The 21,584-nt window shown below is 37.0% G+C and overlaps 1 protein-coding gene across 1 annotated transcript; it reads right to left on the bottom strand.

Annotated features, from left to right (window-relative positions):
• Positions 1-85: 85 nt before the first annotated feature.
• On the bottom strand, positions 86-16,218 carry LOC117435857 (putative ferric-chelate reductase 1). Its single transcript, XM_034064038.1, has 15 exons — positions 16,150-16,218; positions 13,259-13,454; positions 10,911-11,047; positions 10,548-10,639; positions 8,639-8,747; positions 8,172-8,198; positions 7,758-7,796; positions 6,886-6,930; positions 5,534-5,575; positions 4,503-4,544; positions 3,609-3,644; positions 2,726-2,761; positions 1,372-1,410; positions 706-723; positions 86-175 (listed from the first exon to the last, which is right to left on the bottom strand). Exons 2-15 carry the CDS (start codon positions 13,452-13,454, stop codon positions 101-103), a joined length of 933 nt encoding a protein of 310 aa, XP_033919929.1. The 5' UTR covers positions 16,150-16,218; the 3' UTR covers positions 86-100.
• Between the last annotated feature and the right edge of the window lie 5,366 nt (positions 16,219-21,584).

Here is a 21,584-nt window from a genome sequence, read left to right on the forward strand (position 1 = left end):
TACTCCACCACTGTAGTCTATGGATATCTAAGATACCCATAAGGTATTCATATATAGTTATTCACAAAGAGATGAATTATTAGTTTACTGACACAGGGCTTCAGTCAAAACTTGAGTGTAATGGAGAAAGAATGTCTACCTGTATAACGACTCTAGCAGCAGAACTTCCCAAACTCTAAAAGGAAAAATAAACCAAAACCCCACATCAGATAACACAGAATTTGACTTGTTTAAATGGAGTGCAGCTAAACAGAAAACACAAAGTTGTACTGGTTTGCTTGGGAGAATAAAAGGAAAGATTGTATATACAATATATTGAGCATTAAATTGTTAATACCCAGCAATAAACTATTTTTTTTTAATCCTCAGCTCTCTACTAAGTAATTTTCTACATTTGCATCTGGTTCTATTGCAGTTTCTGGGGAGAACAGCAGAGCAGAGTCTATGCCCTCTTTACATATCCAGTGACCTTGGCTTAAGATATGGTGAGTGAAGCTTAAGACACCATCAACCCTCCAACTTGTCTCACTGTCACCTGCATTGGACATATATCACCACACAGACTAATTCAATTACTGTTTTAGTCATTTGTTCGCTGTATTTGGTGGCACAAGGGTAAAAGGATAGCAGACACCACCTTGAGGCAACTGGTTTGATCCCATAAGAACCACATTCCTATTATAGAAATAATAAAAGTCTGCTTACCTGGGGATAGGTGTGACGCTACAAATGAAAGAAAACAACCTTTAGTTATTTTGTACAAGGGCTTGTCCAACAGAACATTGCAGCAGAAAAAAGGCGCTATCTTTTGGATATGATACACAATGAAATGTAAAAGAAAGATACAGGAAGGATAGCATAGGACAAATGGATTATAATCGTAACTCAGGTCAGAACAATAAGATGTTTGATTAGAAACTAGACATCAGAAAAATATATATATCAAATGTTTCATCATACAAGCTTTCTTTAACCACCTTCAGGCTAAATTTACTTTTGACTGACTTGTGTGAGTTCCAAGTGAGCAGAGTGGAAACTGAACAGTTTAAAAATGAGAATAAAAGTGAATTTCAATAGATACAGAAAAAAAAACAATCAAGCTATTCAGGAACAGAGACTGTATGCATTAAGAGACTTGGAATCTGCAGCTAATCCAGTATCTCTGCAAGTACTGATAGCAATCATAGAACCATGAGTTTTATAGCTATCTTCATACTGGTTTTCCCTGAAGATAACTATGCACCTAGGGTAAACTATGCCTGCCAAGAGCTGTCTTCGTACACCAAGGAACCTTTCTGATAAATTAAGCCTGTAGGTATTTCAAAGCTTTTTGAGTCAGAACTTTGAGTAGTGTAGAGAAAAAGTGCTTACCACAGGTGGAAAAGGGTTGCTGTTGGCCACCACCACTACCTACAGAGGAATAAGAGAAAGCTGCTTATTCATCATAGAGTTTACTTCAATAGTTCAATATGTTAGGAAAAAGAAGAATACAGAGTTCTCTAAATTTACAAACTCTAATAATAATGCTATGGATGATCACTTTAATAAAATACTATTTTTATAAACACATTCAATGCACATTACCAAGCAAAGAAAAATATATATGTATATACAAGAGTATAAGGAGGTAAAACACTTGCTCTCAGTCACACAAGGACCCAGCTGTATAGGCAGAAACAGGATTTCATGTATTGTACCAAACCCACTGGCCTATACTGTGTGTCCTTTTTGATCTTCAACTTTCCACCTCAAAATGGAAGATCAATTTCTTTTCTTTTTATTCAGCATTATGCTAAAAAAAAGGCTTTGTATTGAGTTCATTCAAAAAAAAAAATGAAGCCAAATGCAGTAGTAGTAACTTCTGTAAAGGTTTTAAAATTATCTAATTAGAAGCTTCTCTTCTGACCTTATTTTACTTTTTTTGACTGAAAACAGTTTGTATTTTCAAGTGGTGTAAAAAAGGAAGAGGAAAGGTGGTGCTACAAGAAGAAAAGAATTCTAGTATAAACCAGGGAGAAGTATTATGCTTTTAAAAGTAGCTATTACAAAAAAATAATCTGTCAGGACGTTTGAATTCTTAGAACAATGGGAAATTTAATAAAAAACTAGATCTGTGAGGACATGAATGGGTACATTATGTTTACACAATGGTGTACATACACCATAGAATTAGTCCTGCACTCCTGGGGGCTGAACTGAGAGGAACAGTCCATGTAAATATTATCAGTCAAATACAATAATACGAATTCTATTCATTTCACTTGCTTTGAGCCACACTCATTCTCCAGCACCATCTAAATAATTGCATAACCTATATCCTTTAAAGTCCTCATTACCTCACAATCACTATGCTAACTCTTTAAAAGCAAATCACCATAAACATGTATGGATTTTATTTTATATACAGTTAAGTCAGCTACCAACAAAAGCCACCACAGCGCAGCTAGTTAGGATAAAACATCTAAGACCCAAACTGATTCAAATCATATGAATCAGTCTGGGTTAAAACCTTGGGAAGACTTAGAATGATGGAATGGTTTGGGTTGGAAAGGATCTTAAGATCATCCAGTTCCAACCTCCTGCCATGAGCAGAGTCACCTCATGACCATGTCATCCAAGGCTCTGTCCAGCTGGTAAAAGGAACTGTAGCACTATTGAAATAAAAGGAGTAATGCCAAGCTATCTCTAAGGACGTTTTCCCTTTGAATTGAAAAGGAGAGCTTACCTTCTTACTGGAATCTGAACTGCTTGAAGGCACAGACTGTAAAGAATACAGGATCCATTTGTTGGTTAGGTAAATGTATGATAAATTAATTACAGCACTATTTGCCACAAGAATGTTAGAGCTAACATAATTTCCATAAAATACCAAGCAAAATAAGATTCTGAGGAAAAATATTAAAGCATTGGCAAATAATAAATGAAAGACTGAAAGAAATTGCCTGCTTTAATTTTTTCCTACAAACTCCAGTTATTTTGTGAGCTTCCCACAGCACTGTGTAAGAGCTGCAAATGCTTCATCCAACATCCAATTGGGAATCTGTTTATAATAAACACTTGGTAGAAACAAAAATTAATCTCTTCTACCATCATCAAAACAGAAACCAACCCTAACTCCATTCCACCCAAACTGAAAAGCCTACTGTTGAAATGTGAACTTGAATAAATGGAATGTGCCATAAGATGAGAAATGCTTTAAAAAAAGTGTAAAATAATCTGCAGCAAAGTTTTGCATTTCAGCAACTCATGTACACAATTGCATAAGCAAAATCCACAAAATACACTTTTAATTCATAGTAACTATCAAAGAGAGCACTGACTTCTGGAAAATCATAATAAAAGTAACTGGTGTTCTTTCACAGAACAAATATAATGGAGTTTCTGTGCAAACCAGAAGTAAATAACTTCTAACAGAGCTGATATTACAACATGAATTAATCATATAATTCATCTGTTGAAGTTATTTCCATTACTACTTAACCATTTGGATACAGTGCTCCTTTATCCCCTTCCATGAATTTAATTATTATTTGGTAAAAGTTTGGCATCACTGCTTGATTTCTGAATAGCTTAGGAAGCTGAAAACATGTTGGAAAGCACATAGTTACCAGGCCATAGGAAATACCACTGCTGGAGGGTGCACTCTGAAATAAAAACAGAAATCAGGTATATATTTATATAATGATTTGTTAATTATATAGATAAATCATCACTTCTTTTTCCTTAGAGGATGTACACTTCAAACTGATTTCATCTCTATGTAAATAAAACTAGGGCAGTAGTAAAGTAGACAGAACTTGCTTAAAGACAACTGAAGAAAAGATTTTCCAGGATTCTACTGCAGTCATAAGATTAATGTTGCTCTATCACAAATACAGTTTACACTTACACAGTAAGCAAAGGTAAAATGTATTTAACATTTAGGAATTAACATATCTAATGATTTATTTAAAGTTAAACATATCATTAAGCAGTTTCTTGGCTACAGTTTCAAACAGACTTTTGAGAATGTTTTCTTACTTGCTTTTACAATTTAAAAAATGGGAAATATATCAGGTTTTGAAATAAACCTGTTTTCAGGTGAAAATGAAATAAATGAGATTGACAATAGAAATTACTTACTAAAAAATCATTTGATTAATACACAAAGATTGTAAAAAGAAACAATATGCAACAGCCAAAGACAATTACTCTATCAGACAAAGAGCATTATTCAGTTAGGAATTCTGACATTTTCGTAAGCTAACAAATTAGGCATTTTTTAACAGGCAATGAGTACCAACTGTAACATAAATTATTACGTTCTGAGGAAGTGTGTGCAACACCTTTTAATCTTGTTTTTTAACCTCAGAATAATACCTCAGGCTACCACCAGTTTCCTTAGTATATCTAGGAAGAATAATATAACTCTACAGATGCAAACAAAATACAATTTGCAGTAAGGAGATGATGTAAAGAGCACAGTAGTAGGGAACAAGTAAACAAATATATAACCAACTTACATCTCTACAGGCTTGTTGACTATAAGCATCAGCAGCACCCCCCTAAGAACAAAATTAAATCAGTTATTTCTCTACTGTGATTGCTTAAAGGCACACTTCAGACACCAGGCAAAATAGTCCCTTGTATATTCATGATTATTTACTGCTACTCAGGAAACATTTTAAAACAGACATTGTCAAGACATTTATTAATAGAAATAAATTATCAAGATTTAATGTAAAGCTCGTGATTCAAACTTATAGTCTATGTCGTGTGTATGTACACATATATGTAAAAATTAGGAAGCAGAAACTTGAAAGAAAGAAGAATTAACACCTTCCTGACTTACAGTCAATCAACTATAAAATACCAAGGTGCAGCATAAGTAGTGATAGCTCCTTTTTTAAAGGAAATCTAACTTATTAATACACTCAATGGTCCCCCTTCAAACTGTGACTTTGTTGTTCTTTACAAACACACAATAGACATTGTGATGAATTTTACAGTTTACAAATTGTCAGGAAGTGTTTACACTTTTGAAAACAATGTCCTGTTGGAGATGTGTCATCCCCATTTTTCTGGTTGGAAGTGGCAACTGATAGTGCTTATCAATGACTAGCTTATTTTTGTTTACTTGCTATACTATGAAAAAACAAGCAAAACTCTGTCATCGACATAGAAAGACCAAACTTGACTGTTTCAAGCTTTTTTTGTAATTTTTTATATTGTGTAGCAACTTAGAACATACAGACCAATTTGCATCAGTTTTGTCTTGAGTAGAAGGGGAGAACAGACAACCTGTATGAGTGCAATGTCACACATGGATCATGATTCCATGATCCATATGTTTCTATTTAACTTTTTAACATCTGCTTGCCAAGTACTGCATAACATTGAATAAACTGTAATATTCATCTTCTTGCTCACTCCAGTATTTTCTATTTACAAAAGAAACTCCTACATGAACACTCATAAATAATGCAATCGAAGGTTAGAAGTTAGTATATAGTTATGTTGGGGACAAAAAAGCAAAAGTAAGAGAAGTGCTTACAGGGCCACATCCATTCTTGCTTATTGTGTAGACTACTGCATTCTGAAATAAAAACAGGAGTCAGTTATTTCCATGTAAAGAATAAAGAGGGGGCAGAAAAAAAGATAAGCCCTGCTGCTTATGGTGTGAAAAGTTGTACAATTGAGAATGTGTATGTGCAAACAGGGGATAAGCAAGTGCAAAGGTTACCAGTTCACCGGCATCTGGCTGTACCTCTGTAATTCTAAGCCAGTACAAACCATCAGTCATCATCTAGATCTTGTATAACTTTGCAATTGATCATAGCTTATAGCTTCCAAAAGCTATAAGGTGTTTTATGAAATGGTCTGTATTTTAGAAAAAAATAATAACTTCATGCAGTTATGTGACAAGATGAGAAACTTAACTCTTAGAAAAGAGTATGTATCATATCTGAAGGAAATACAATGAAGAAAAATTAGTATTCAGTATATAGACATCAAAACAATTGGTATTCTCAGAGGCTGGTAATTCTGCTTACAAGTAGTGAAGACTGAACTAATGGAGTATTACCAAATAATTCATTAATAAGTAGTAAGACACATATCTTTGAGAAGCTCAGTTCAAGAAACTGGAGACATACCCAAAAGCATCTGACAGTTCAAGTGCCAATAGGCATATTATGGTAGTTGATGTAATTAACTAGAATAGAAGTATCCATTTCTGTGATTGAGGAAGTGAAAGCAGTGAGAATGCAGACATACATTCCCCAGAAGCTTAAATAGTCAGTGAAGTCCCTAAATTTTCAACTGCAAGTATAATCTGCTGTTAAAAGTGATACAGACATTATAGTGGAGCTTTAATACACACATGTATATCTGGTGAAGTCTGGAGAAAATTTGTAGGGAAGGTAGTGAAACACAAGTATAATGCTAAAACTATAAAAGAAATGATTCTATGGTTCTGTGTTTTATAGATACCATAGAACCACAGAATCATTTAGGTTGGAAAACATCTTTAAGATCATGGAGACCAACTATAGAGGGGGTGGAACTAGATATTCAAGGTCCCTTCCAATCCAAACCATTCTCTGATTTTATAACAATCTTTTGGATTACAATACAAATGCTTATGCTTGATTTATGAAATGTTTAATGTGCGAGATCAGAGTTGGAGAAGTATTTTGTAGTTAAAAATACTGACAACAATCTACTGAATTCAACAGAGTGTAAGAAGCTGAACCTAGTCCAGGTACTGGACACACAGTTCACTGGAGCAATGACTCATTCTGCAGTAACTAGCAGAGGTGGTATTTTAGTACAGTATTAAACCACCTGAGAACTCTGTAGTTAGAGTTTTAGCCATTGGAGGTTACTGGAAGTTAGAACTCTTACCGAACTGCCTGAATAGCTGCTCTGAGAGGAGCTGGAAGGTCCAACCTGGAAAGAAACCAAAATGCTATTTATTATTTTGCAGACATTTGATTTTTAACTAAATTTTAGATTTTTTTACAAAAGAAAGGTCTATCTAGTGGGAAAAGGAAGAACATAAAAAATAGTTTTCTGTGACTTCATTCTATCAACTGATACTATTGAAATTATCTCAGAGATCTTTAAAGATCTGAATCTTTAATCAAATAATCAAAAAATCAAATAATCAAAACTATACTGAAACAGCTGGTATAAATCAACATAATTCAGCTGCTTGTACCTTTTTTATCTGGCCTCATACACTTGATGTGCATCACTGAGGAGATCTACACTGACAAGATCATTAAAAAGTATATGAAAACTTTTTACTGGTATGACTATCTAAACACTGAACACTATGGCATGTAGGGCATATTCACTGGGAGAAAGGAAAGGAGAAAAAGAGGCTTCTTCACTTAGCTGTAAGTGATAGCTTTCAGAAAAATAAAATCAAATAGTTGAATTCTATAAGTAGATGATGATTTGCAAAAGGCAAGGTTTCAGAGCTGTTGCAATAAGTAGTCTTTAAAAGCAAGCAAGCACTATGACTAAAAAGTGAAGACAGAAGAAAGGAAACTTAATCCAGATCAGCTCAAGAAAACTGGCAGGAGGAAAGGGGAACAAGGTTGACGACCAGTCAGGAAGTTTGGAACTTTCACCAACCAAGGTAAATTGCCAAAGAGAAAAATTAATTGAGCAACAAGATGGATAAAGATTTGAGTAGAAGCAGGTTTTGACTAGCTCGAGGTCTTGAGCAATTAGCAGCATTTCAATGTCTTTGGAGAAAGAATAGTTACCATGACGCATCCACCTTGTGTTGTGTAAGTCCCCCCAAGCTGCAACAAAATACAGGTTCCAGTTACTGTTTATTGACTGGTGTATAAGTACTACACTATTTTAAACAGTAAGTCAGCTGAACGCACATTCATGGTCTGAATGAAGGAGTCAAGTATTTCATTGCTTACAATACCTCACACATTGTAACAATCCGATCCGAGAACTGACACTAACGAATTAAAAATTAATTGTTAATAAATTAAACAAATTAAAAATTAATTCAAACTGCATACAAGAATATAGGCAGAAATGAGATCTTGCTAGGAAAGTAATTTAAATGGGAAAATATAACTTTTGTGCTACAACCACGAAACAACTGGTCCAGTATGACAGGAATTCTGAAAACTGGGAAATTGAAGAAAAACTGCTCTTACCTTCTTACATTCTAGTGCTATCATAACCTGTGGGGGGAAGGAGCAGAAATTATTTACTGGGAAAAAAAATAAAAGGCAACTTATTATAGGAAACAGGAGCGAGAGACAAAATCAAGGTGCTCACTCTTGGTTAGATTACGAGATGACATAAATCAGTATTGCTACAGCTAGGAACCAGTACTGTATATTTGAACAGACTTTCTTTGCTTTAGCTGCCAGTCATGTTTAAGATGTTTCATATAAGCATAATTCTTGGCTAAAGAGTAACCAAACTAATTTCTAAGAATATGCTACACAGCTCTAGTTCCAGTGACTGAAGCTTCATATTGGTGTACTATGCGTTAGATTAGCATAGTACACCACAAGTATAACAGAGTTATCCTTACAACCAATTTGATTTTCTTTGTCTTTATGCTATGGATTGTTTTAATAACTAGGTTGTTAGTTTCCTTTCACTCAAAACATACCTTCCTTTTACTTTTTCCTGTCCCGTTAACTGACTCAGAATGTGTAGGTGTGAGAGTTTTGCTTTGAATTCCAACCCAGAATTTCTCTAGATCTTGAACAACAGTAGCACTGGAGAAAGACCAAAATAACCATTATTTTTCTATCAAATTGTTTCAATATAAAATACCAATGAAATCTTTTCCCTCCCCTGCCCCTGGCCAAGAAAATACACTCTGTTTTGATTTTAAGAGTACAGTTCAAAATTGAAAAGAACATCATCATTTCCCCAAACACTTTGCTTTCCCAGTTACTGTGTTATCATCCAGCACTATTTTGAAGATAAATAAAACATGCTGAGAAGGAGCAGAATGGTCACTATTTGAAGATGCATTGACTCCAGTGAGGCTTATCAGCTCAAATGTCCATAACAATTGTCACACCTCTTTCCCACTCTGACAAGCTCTGTGATGGTGAACTGATTTTCATGGCATTAATGAGAGGAAATGATTGTGGTTTTAAGTTGTGTTCTTTTTCCCCTTTCTGTTTTCCTCAAGATTTAATGAGGCAAGGCCCCTATTGTAAATCTATGCACAAACAGTATTGGTATCAAATATTTAGATATTTTCCAATTACATCAAACATGCATTTTTGTAGATCAGGTGGTATTTTTACAAGCATCAGATCTGCAAGAAAAGTAGATCTGAACATAGGATAAATTTGTCTTCGGTTTGCAACAATTAGTTCATGGGTTGTAAACTTAAATTTATCTTACAAGCATTTACATCAAACTACTGTTCTGCTGTTCAAAATGAAAAGTTATAACTAATTAGCTCAAACTTAACTTATTTACTTAGTTATATTCATATTGCTACCCCTGTAATTAAAGAGGCCAAAGTGTAAAAACTTGTTACTCAAAGATTCATTAATAACACTGTGCTTAATGGAATTATTTACATATATTAACATCTGTAGGACTGTGTTTATTTTATATTATTATAATAATTAATAACATAAATTTATATAAACATTTATATAAATTTAGATATTTGTGTGAATATAAATATGTTTATTATTATAACTTTAAAAGGAAAAATGTTTTGAGAGTAGCCCTGAGGAGAAAGACTTGGGGGTGCTGATAGGAAGCTCAATATGACCTGCCAGTGCATATTTGCAGCTCAGAAAGCCAACTGTATCCTGGTCTGCATCAAAAGGACCATGAGTAGCAGATTGAAGGAGGTGATCTTGCCCCTCTACTCTGCTCTCATGAGACCTCACTTGGAGTCTTGTGTGCAGTTCTGGGGCCCCTGACACAAGACGGAGATCAGAGGAAACCACAATGATGCTCTGAGAGCTGGAGCATCTCTCCTAGGAATACAAGCTGAAAGAGTTCAGGCTGTTCTCTTCAGGAGAAAAGAAGGCTCCAGGGAGACCTTAGATCAGCTCCAGTGCCCAACGGGGGCCTACAAGGATGCTGGAGAAGAATTTTTGACAGGGCCTGTAGGGACAGGACAAGGTGAATGGCTTTAACTTGCCAGAGGGGAGATTGAGATGAGCTCTTAGGCTGAAGTTCTTCCCTGTGAGGGAGCTGAGGCCCTGGCACAGGGTGCCCAGAGAAGCTGTGGCTGCCCCATCCCTGGCAATGTTCAAGCCAGGTTGGATGGGGCTTGGAGCAACCTGCTCTAGTGGAAGGTGCCCCTGCTCATGGCAGGGGGTTAGAACTGGATGAGCATTAGGGGTTTTCAACCCAAACCATTCCATGATTCTATGATTTTATGTTATTTAATGGACACAGTGGGAAGTTATGACAAACTAGGAAAACCCCACAACTGTGACAAGAACATCAGCAAGAGCAACACAAATCCATGTCAAAATAATCCATAGAAATAAAATTTCAAGAAAAAAAAGAAAAAAATATAAACAATTATTTACATAAATTGAAGATCTTTAACACTATGGGGAGCAATCCATGTTGTTGTAACTTTCTGTTTCACATCTGAATTGGCATGACTTACTGCTGAATTCTGCAATTAAAAGCAAATACATGTAATTATATAAGATACAAAAGTGACATTTTTGTCTCTTGAGATAAGACCAATGTTCTAAAAAGTGCCACAGATTCTATGAGATTCATTCCACATGCAGAAGATACACGTATTTCTTGTGCAAGACTAAATTTTTAAACTCTATTAATTAAATAACTTTGCCTACAAAAAATACTCACTACTTCTGCCAATTCTGATTATCTAAAAGGAAACTGAGCTCAAGTAAGTATTCCAAAGACTGAACACGTACCGTCACGTTATGACACTCCATGCCTTTGGTGTTTGGATCTGTAATTTTAAATGTACCAACAGGAACATCTCCATCTATTTCTCGAGCTTGTAGATTAAATCCTTTAAACCCAACATCTTGAAGTGCTTCCAGAGTCACTGTGAAAATAGACATTTTGAGAAATTTAAGTTTCACACACAACTAAAAGCTCTTGTATGTTTCACAACTGATTTCCCTCACTGCAAAGCACAAGACTGCATGTACAGAAAGTGCTTTAAAAATTCTTCAGCTTTTAAAAATGTTGGGATTTATGACAATTTTTACTAATAATCAGGGAAATGGCATGAAAGAAAAAGAGAGCAATTTGGAGAGGCATTTCTGTTTAAAGTAACATGAAATATCTGATTTACTGGCAATTTTAGAAGCAATCCTGCCCTACTAAATGACTACAACTGTTTTACTAATCTCATTTGCTCCACCTGCGTGCTCTGAATACAAGCCAATGGCCCTTCTGACCAAAAGGTTATTTTTTTTTTTTCTGTCTAATTAGGCCTATGGAGTCAAAAAAGCTACAATTACATTTCTTTCCACATCTGTTTGAACAGAAAAAATTAACTTTTGCCTAATGCTGAATTGCAAAACCCCCTTTTTATGTGCTATAACTGGAAAAAGATGAACCAGAGAGTTTGGCTCTTATTTTTTCTACTAAATATGAAAAATTAATGATTATGAGGTTCTCAATTTGACTCAGATATTGTTAGTGAAGGAGCTCAGAAAACTGTGGGAGAGAACAGTTTGTGCATATCCCAGTTAAAAGTAAATTTAAAGAGGCATAACTAAATTTGTTAGGATCTATCATAAACTTGCTCTGCTAATGCCAGTATTAAGCACTTTCACAAATACAGTCAAAGTAACAGGTTTATGCCCAAATCTATGTGCAGTCATTAAAAATAAGGACAGATAAACTAGGAATGGCACAGAAGTCAAGGCAAGGCTCAATCATTCCTTGACAATAACACCTCCATAATTAGCCTTCCAATTTGTCATCAAATTTCAGTCCTAATTCACCAATTTTTCATAGGTCTCATAGAAGGGATAACATCAAATGCTTGGACATGCTGTTAAATCAAGCACAAATGCAACTGTAAGAGCTGGCACATGACATGCCACAGGTGAAACTGCGATGAACCCAACTGGAGGGTAACAATGCAGCTCCCTGAGACCAGGTACTGGACACTTCACAGTCTGAAGCAATAAAAAGTAGTGCTAAAGCCAGGAAGGCATAGTTAAAAGAAAAAGGGAGAGAAGAAAGTTTATTAACATCTGGGATTCAGTATTTTTGTCATGGTAAATTCCATATAAACTCACAGAAGATTCTGTCTATACTTAAATCCATCCATTCAACATTTTGCTGGCAATACTTTTTAAAAAATAGCTGCCAAAGAGCCCTTCCATCCTTGCAGGAGCTATTCACATGTTCTTCCAAGAATGGAAGCTGCAATAGGACACTTCTCAATTTTTCTCCCTACATACCACTCTCTGTGGAAGTACATCCATGCTACTCGGCTTAGGTAAAACAGAATGTGAACTAGGCAATAGCATTAGTGAATAATGCTCTTTTTCAGCTACTGAGATAGAAGAATAGATACGTGAAAGGTTACAACTCCCACTTCCATGCTTCTAGCAAATGGCTAGAAAAAGCAGCATTCACAAGCCACTTAAAGTGTGATAGTACCACGAGATGGCATCCTAGTGTGGAGAAACAAGGCTGTCAGGGTATTCCTTCCAGAGAGCAATTTAGGATTAAGAAGATAAATAGGTTGGTTTAAACCACAATAGATCCACCTCCTGCAGTATGATAAAATCTGGGACGCAGCTCTTAGAAGTATGACTCAAAATGTCTCACTCTTGAGTTGTCTTATACTGCACTCTGAGATTTTATTTTTCTGTAAGATGACAGCATGTGAGCATCTACTGAGTAGGATCCCTTTGTATTGCAGAGGCCTGACACAACAGCAAATACTCATATTTGAAGTTGAAGAACAACTAATTATTAGTCTGGTTTGCCAGTCATCATCCCATTTCATTTTAACTTTGTTACAAAAATTAAAGCATAAAGTTAAAATACATTTATTAGCCAAGTAAGATTAAAAAAAAGATATATACGTGTATATATATATAAAATAGGATAAAATGTATATACAAATATATACATATATATATAAAACATTTTAAAAAAATTAGTATCTCTGGTGTAGATGAATGAGATTCAAATAAAAAAATAAATTGAACTAAACTGAGGGAAATTGGAGAAATTTGGTGACAACAGGGAATTCTGGGACAGACAGATAAAAACACAGATTATTTACCTTGGACTTCATTTCCTGGTTCAAAGTTATCAAAAGATACAGCAATAATATAGGGTGGTGCAGACGTCTGTGGGACAGCTTCATAGTTTGGTAACAGGGAATCACAATCAATTGAAGTATTTGCCTGTGGAAAACCAAGGGTTCTGGGCAAAAATATCCCACAGAACAAAAAAATGAAGCTGGAGTGTCTCCTCATCTGTGAAATAAAAAGACAATATAGATTAAAGTGACTTCTTCTGAGTAGTTGCCATGTTTGACAAACAGTTGCTTTTCTCCAGGGTAGGAAACAGAACAAGACTAGAGAGCTGGGCTTTCGTTGCAAAAATGTCTTTTGAAGAAAATAAGTTAAACTAAACTGCCTATATACAGTGGCAGAGCAGTGCAATATATGACACAAGTATTTTCATTTGAAAATACAATCAGTCTCTCATTTACATACACGCCAGCAATCCATAAGCAGCCCTGTCTGCTGCATTATGGCTTTAGACTGGAAAAGGCTTTAAACAAAAGTCCTTGTTAAGCGAACAGATTTAGCTCAGCTCCTTTGTTATTCAAGAGCTAAAACACAATCCTTGGTCTCAAACTGCTTTCTGTAGCTCTAACCATGATTAGCATGGTCTCTTTTGACTGCTTTGCCTACTCCCACTTCCAAGAGACAACCAAGAAATCTGTTGTTAAATACCCCAGAGAACTCTTAGAAGTTTTTCAAGACATTTGTTTCCTGCAAGGACTTAACAAGATTTCTGCAAAGTGCTTTGGAACTTCTAAACAAGCTAAAACTACTAAATTGTTTTGCATGCTTCCTATAGGATAAGAATATTGTACCCAGTACAGAAATTCACAGAAATAACTAAGAGGCAGGACTGAAGTCCACTATTCAAGGACTGTCAGTAGAAAGAAAATGCATTTTCTATTTAAGAAACTATAAGAACTATAAATTCCCTTGTAGCACTGATATTGATAGGAAAGAAAGGAAACATTTCCCAACAGGATTCTCAGGTGTCTAATGCCAGATTTTCTGGCCCATTCTCAAAGTCTAAACATTCAACCATGGCATCACAAAATTTGTCAGGCCATTACATCTTATGAATATCATCAATGTCCCAGCTCCAAAAAGGCTGATACAACTGTTAAATCACAAGAATTTAGTAAAATACTGTATTCAATGCTGTCTGCTACAGGGTTGCCTTGTGAGACACAATAAGCTGTAACAGAAAGAATGGAGATATTTAACAGATTTTTTTTAAAGTTTTACAAACACAAGGGATATGTTCAGTTTGTATCATCAACCTGTGTATCTTTATTTGCACATGAATGTGGAAGACCATTTGGTTATGTATGTTCTAATGAATTAAGTAACAAGAGAATTTGGAAGCAGCAGGGAAAGGTTCAGAACACAATTCCAAATACCCATATACTTAACTCTGAACTTCAATAGCTTTTTAAAAAGCCTCTGAGTCAATAGATAGTAAAAGAGGTGACTGTGAAGTGTTGAAAGATTTCCTATAGGAAGATGGAGGTTTGCATGGTGTCACAACCAGTAAGTGCAGCAATCAGGATACATATGCAAGTTACCATGTCTTTAAAGCAGAGGGAGACTATCCCTCCCAGAAGTGCCATGAAAATGTCACTTCAATAGGATCCTGGGCAGCATCATGCTTTGGTATCAGTGTGCTGGGTGCGGTTGTCCCATCTCTTGTGACGATTTGGACATGGCCCACCTCTAATTAAACTTTAAATACAGCATGTAGGTGCTATTATAGCGACAGATGTGGTAAACAGTGATTTAATATGAACCAGTCTGTGTTGTTGAAATCTCTGTCTGACTCACAGAGAGGTGGAAGAAAAAACTGTTCCTAATTAGATGTTCTATTTCAAAGCACGGAATCCTTAGCACTAGTTCAGCTAGAACTAAAACTGTCTGAAGCTACACTCTGCCACGAAAGGAAAGCAGTCTGAAACCTCTTTTCCTCTTTTTCTAACTAGAAGAGAGCACAAGTTGAAATACAGCTGAGATGCCTTCTCCATGCATCAGCTCTCTGACTAGCAGTTCCAGAGCTACACTAAGAAGCTCAACATGCCATCTTTTGGAAGCAGGTTTTAGATGAGGAAGAGGGAGAGAGAAGTGTCTTACAAAATTCCAAGTCCAGATTTGAGGCAGGAGCAGAAAATAATTCCCATGGACCCTGAATTCCAATACATATTCAATGCAATCATGTTATCTTGCATCACAAGTTGACCTTTTCTTCATGGAAAATGTAAAGAATTTAAAAGTAACTATTTATAAAATAGCAACACAGGGAACTCTGGCAACTAAGTATCATTTGCAAGCTTCTAATGGGATATTAATTGTGAAAAAATTACTGTCTTCTCAGTTCCTTTATCTAATGGATTCTAATTCTTTTTATCACAGATACAATCCGTTCTTCCTCTGAGCCTACATGGCTCTCATCTTTGCAGTACCTGAGCTGTTACCTTAAATATCCACTTCCACATTTAGTCTACTACTACTACTTGAGGGCAACAATTAAATCCCCAGGTGCTAGTTACTTAGCTACAGCATTCAAAGTCTAGTGGACTTAGGAAGAGGTACTTTGGTGGCTTGCTTCTCCAGAGCCTTAGGCAAATTTCTGAATAGAGACAAAAGTTGTTTTAAAAGCCTTTAAATACAGAGCATTTAATATGATAAACACCTTTCTGTAATTTGAAAAAGCATAGTCCTGGCATGCCCATCCTGCCAACAGTCCCTTTCTAACCCCATCCTTTAAGAGTATTTTCCTCTCTTTTCTTCTCCTAGATGCTCTTGATGAGCCACAGACCTCCTCCTTAGTCTTGGAGGACAAGTACTAGCAGTTAGCGTGCATCCATCCACCACATCCCCACCAACACACCTTCTCTCCGTGTGGGCACCTCCAGTCCCTCGGTGGTCAGTGTGGAGAGCTGCAGCCCGGCAATGCTGGTGGCCCAGCAAGATGAGAGGGAGGAGGTGGAAGACTCAGCCAATCCGAGGCGAGGCGGGGAGCTGGTGTGGCCAATCAGGGCTGGCCATGATCCTGCCCTGGAAATGAGGACAGCAGAGGTGGGACCACGCTGCCCAGATGGGGTGAGGATAACACAAGCCACACTCCTCATGGGTGACTCATGCCCCTCTGACCTCTAACTCTAACCTGGCACAGGGAAGGCTTCTCCAGGGTGATAGCCTCAACTGCTGTGTTGATTACAGCCACAGAAATATGCTACACAAAACACTAACATTTTGTGAGCGGTTCCCCTAAAGTGTTCTACACTGGTTGGCTTAACTTGACCTCAGAGTATATCTTGACCTGAGAATATCTAGGAGATGCTCTGCTGCTGTTTTTTCACTTTTTTATGTCTTTCTTACACTTGGAAAAGACATGGACAATTCCGATCACCTATTGCAACAGGCTGCCCAGGGCAGTGCTGGAGTCACCATCCCTGCAAGTATTCACACACCGTGGAGACGATGCCTCAGTGCCATGGGTTAGTGGTGGCCTTGGCAGTGCTGGGAGCAGTTGGACTGGATGATCTTTTCCAGTCTACTTGATTCTATGATTCTACAAATACCACCAAGCATTTTCTCAGAGCAAAGAGTTATTGAGGCTGTTTCATTTCATGTACCTTGCAGGAAGGGCCTGAAGTTATTGCTTCTGACTAGCATTAAAAACTAACTTATTTTTTCTTTTCAGAAGCATTTTCACAGGGTCTCGTCTAAAGACTGGGAGAAGCCTGAAAGCTGGATGACATAGAGGATAGAATATTTTCAGCTGGAAGAGACATACAATCATCTAGTCCATCTGCCTGATCATTTCAGGGCTAAGGCCATTGTACAAATGCCTCTTAAATGCTGCCAGGCCTGGGGCATTGACCACATTCCAGCGTTTGACCACCCTCTTGGTGGTTTCACCTCTCATGCTGAGGTGAAACTTCTTGTGTTTTAGTTTATGGTCATTGCTCCTCGTCCTGTCACAGGATACAAGGGAGGAGAGCTCAGCACCTCTCTCCCCACTTCGCCTCCTCAGGAAGCGGTAGAGAGCAATGAGGTTGCCCCTCAACTTCCTTTTCTCCACATTAGACAAGCTCACAGTCCTTAGCTGCTCTTCATCGGACTTTCCTTCCAGCCCTTTCATCAGCTTTCTTGCCTTCCTCTGGATTCAAGGACCTTAACTATATGACAGACATTTCCATTTAACCAGGGAACACCAGGAAGTCCATGAAACAAAGACTTTTCACAAGAAACTTCAACTCCTTGATGGTTGTGCATTAAAATTACAATTCAAAATGCTGACAGTATTTTACTAACAGTCTCAATTTTTAAGATTTAGTGTATCTAACTAACTGTATTCCCTTTCAGTTAATTACATTTAATTAATGAGGAGCATTTTATTTACGCTATTCCATTATGAAAGACATTACTTCCTATCTGCTACTATCCACTGGGGAAGAGATTGTAATCTGCCTTCTCTTACTGTACCACCAAACTAACCATTGATACCAATATTATGAATAGCAATGAAAGTGCATGTTACACACCACAAATACAACAGCTTACGGACAGCACCATCAAATACGTAACACAGGAAAGGAATGGCAACTGACTGCCCTAGAAACACATAAACAAATGCACATATGCAAGACCTCCTTCACTACCATCTAGGAGATACTAATAGGTCACCAGAGGGATCAGAACTATTACTCCAGGCTACTCAGAGCAGTAATCAGTACTCCATGAATATTTTGGTTTGACAGATACACAAATGTCAGGCAATGAATTACTGTAATCTTGGTAATATCATGATTATAAAGAAGCATAGATAAGACAAGCAAGATGATTACGCTGGTTGTAACACTAATAAAATACTATACTGAATAAGCTGGTAAAGACTCAGACCATTAGTTTACAGTGTGAGAGTTGTAAACCTGCTGCCCCAGCTCTTACACAATACACTGTTTGTGGTTTATTTCAAAGGAACAGTATTTCCACTGAATCAAACCTAGGGCACTGATTCATTTTTAATTTACCTGCTCTCCAGAACTGCCAATAAAAAGAAGTCTTTTCAGGTCTCCACACCTGAAAGGACAATTTGGAGATCACGAATTAAATACTGTGGTGAAAAAAAATCTAGTGGTGAATTCCTGACTCTGGTGAAACCATGATTACAAAGTTTGCTACGTACTGAAACTACTGTGCCGAATCAACTCAATGCTGGAAGCACATGGGCTTTCCTGGTGCTTGGAATGCCTTTGTGCATATTTTTGTGGGAATCTTAGCTATTTTATTTTATTAATCTTTAAGAAACCTGAATGTATAGTAACCCATATAGATTTTGTTGGTCTTTCTTTAAAATACACACATTAGACTTGTGCTATCAATTCATTTCAGGAACAAGCCAGGAGGACAGAGTTTAGAACATTGAAAGAAAGGTGATCCCTTCTGGGCAGTGGGTGAAAGTTTTAAGGGATACACAGAGGACAATGGAGAAGCCAGCCAGCTACTCACCTAAGCAAAAGAGCATCTGCTTGAATAAAGGACTGGAAATGCTGGTGGAGTTTTCTAGAAACATTTTGCTTCTATTAAAAGCTCTTCAAATCGCATCAAACAGCCCATTTATTTTTTCCTCACTGACATCAGGAGCTCCAACTGCCTTCATGACCCTCAACAACCTTCAGCCTGCTCTCTGCAGCTTCTGAGCCAAAGATTCTTTTTGATTTGGTACATTGCCACTGGAAATGCAAGAAAGTGTAACAGTGCTTCAGCTAATGTCAATATAAACAACAAGGTAAAAGATGTGAGGGTTATTTTCATCAGGGTATGGTATCCTTATCAAACTGCTTTGATGCGTCCAGTAAGTATCACCACTGTCTTTGTGGTCTTTGTGGGAGAATTGACAGACTATTTGCTTGGATACCTTGGTGTGCTGGGAAACAATGAATGATAATCCAGTCACCACCAGAAATCATTTTCAGAGACAATGTGCAAAAGAAGTGGGTTTATGGATAAGAAGAGGTGAGTTTATAACCATACACATACACAACTAACTTCATGCAACAATAAAAGTGAGTGGGAAGAGAGAGAAAAAAACTTTATTTCTTCTGAATACTATTTACCATTGTGCTGACAAAGAAAACAGTTATTACGGAACATCATTGCCTCCTCTTCATGCCAGCTGCCTTCCCAAACTCTTCCAGTCCTTGTCTTTGTTTCCTCCTTGCTCAAAGAGGGAAGGCGAAGAAAAATTCCTGTATATCTTAAAAACAAAATTTGCATTCCTGATGCTTACTCTGTCAATCACAGGAAATATCCACATAAGATACTTCTGGAAGATCCTACATTTCATCTCCAAATGAAAGTGGTTTCTTACTGTTCACTATTAGTGCTATTAAGCGGATGTTATCATTGCTGCAATCCTCCAGTGTACTCTCTGTAACTTGAAAGTACTCAACTGAGGTTATTTTAAAACAAATTCTAGTCTAAATTTAGTGGTGAGAATCCTTACTAGGCTGTGTGAATTGTATCATAATGATTATATGAAGACATATATTTATTTACTTTTCCTTCAAAACCGGTATTTCTTCTACCTTATACTAGTGTGTCAATATTTATATCCTATTTCCAAGGTCTTTAAGTATTACCATATTTTTTATTTGTAAGAGAACATTATAATTCCTGCTTTCAATAATTATACTGCCTTCTTAAAAATACACCAACGTATAATACAGCGGAATGACTTATTGCTCAAAATAGTTCTAGTTGTAACTGAGTGTAGTGCTGTTCTTCAGAAAAAGAAGACTGCATTAAAATAGCGCATTGTAAATGCCAACTAAAATTTACACAGTATATGTTCTACTATTAAGGAAATATATTACATGTACACTGAACAAACATGTAACTGGTAATTCAGCAAACTTACATTTTTACTGGGTAAAAAATATATAAAAAATTATCCTTTCTCACATATTAAAAATTTTCAACTCCTTGTTGTCTTTCATTTTTTGTCTTTGCTCAGGTTAGTGCTCTTGTTGTCTTATCTAAACCCTGCCAACAGTAGTCTAAGTCTGGTACTCTATAAATAACAATGGTCCACACCCCGAAAGTCCTAGTTAGGTGATGTCATCAGAAGCCTAATGAGAATTAGCAAGCAAAAAAAAAAAGGTTTGACTTGGCTACAAAAGAGTAGAAAGGGAGTGAACAAATGGATTATTTCTACTGAACCTTTTCTGCCATAGTAGATGAGGGTGAAAAAGATTGTGCATAGCCTATGAATGACATAGGCTTATGTGATGCTCAGGAGAAACACCTGACATGGACAGCACACAAAACAGCAATGACATGTGAACATTGCACCATCTTATCTCGTGCATTGTGCAAGCTAACAAACAGTATTGTCCTATGTGCTTTAAGGTGAGTGCTTGGGTGTGGCTGCAAACATAGGCAATACTTCATATAAGCCACTGTGACTACCATTCGTTAGTGACTTACCAGACTCCAGGGGCATCATTAAGCAAATGTAAACATCTGTTCATACGATAGAAGACTTTTAGAAGAGGGATCCCACTACTGAGATTTGCAGTCTACAAGAAAACAGAGACTGTAAGATTAACTATCAAAATTCACCCTTTTCACAATCACAGAGAAGCTAAATGATCTCTTAAACATACATCCTACTGGTATTACTGGCAGGCTGAGAACATTGGGGCTGTTCAGCCTGGAGAAGAGAAGCTGCATGGAGACCTCAGAGCAGCTTCCAGTGTCTGAAGGGGGTTACAAGGATGCTGGAGAGGGATACATTCATCAGGGACTGTAGTGACAGGACAAGGGATGATGGGTTCAAAGTGAAACAGGGAAGTTCAAGTTGGATCTAAGGCAGAAGCTCTTCCCTGTGAGGGTGCTGAGGGGCTGGCACAGGGTGCCCAGAGAAGCTGTGGCTGCCCCATCCCTGGCAGTGCTCAAGGACAGGTTGGGCAGAGCCTTGGGTGACATGGTCGAGTATGATGTTGAAACTTAAGGTCCTTTCCAACCCAAGTCATTCTAGGATTCTATCATTCTAAAATTCTCTTTGTATGTAATTCGCATCTTTGGATCCAGAGGACTTCAAGTACAGCAGAAATAGATTTGCAGGTTATTTCTAAGTTCCTGTGGCCTAAAGGATTCACCTGGATAGTGGAGCTAATGCAATCCATATATTGGTTAATTCATTCAGCTAGGGTCCATTAATATAAGTTTAGCTTTATAGCTCCTACCAACCTGCCATTATTGGGTCAAACGCATCATAGCTGCATGACACAAAACACTGACTGATATAAATTC

The sequence above is a fragment of the Melopsittacus undulatus genome, chromosome 6 (assembly GCF_012275295.1).
Source record: "Melopsittacus undulatus isolate bMelUnd1 chromosome 6, bMelUnd1.mat.Z, whole genome shotgun sequence".
Classification (NCBI taxonomy): Eukaryota; Metazoa; Chordata; class Aves; order Psittaciformes; family Psittaculidae; genus Melopsittacus; species Melopsittacus undulatus.

Bases quoted from the DNA above. Each gene is read 5' to 3' on its own strand.
- LOC117435857 (XM_034064038.1), bottom strand. From the start codon at position 13,454: ATGAGGAGACACTCCAGCTTCATTTTTTTGTTCTGTGGGATATTTTTG. The intron at 11,048-13,258 runs GTAAATAATCTG...CTATTTTCACAG, and splicing joins ACCAGGAAATGAAGTCCAAG to TGACTCTGGAAGCACTTCAA. The intron at 6,931-7,757 runs GTAACTATTCTT...GTTTCTTTCCAG, and splicing joins CACAAGGTGGATGCGTCATG to GTTGGACCTTCCAGCTCCTC.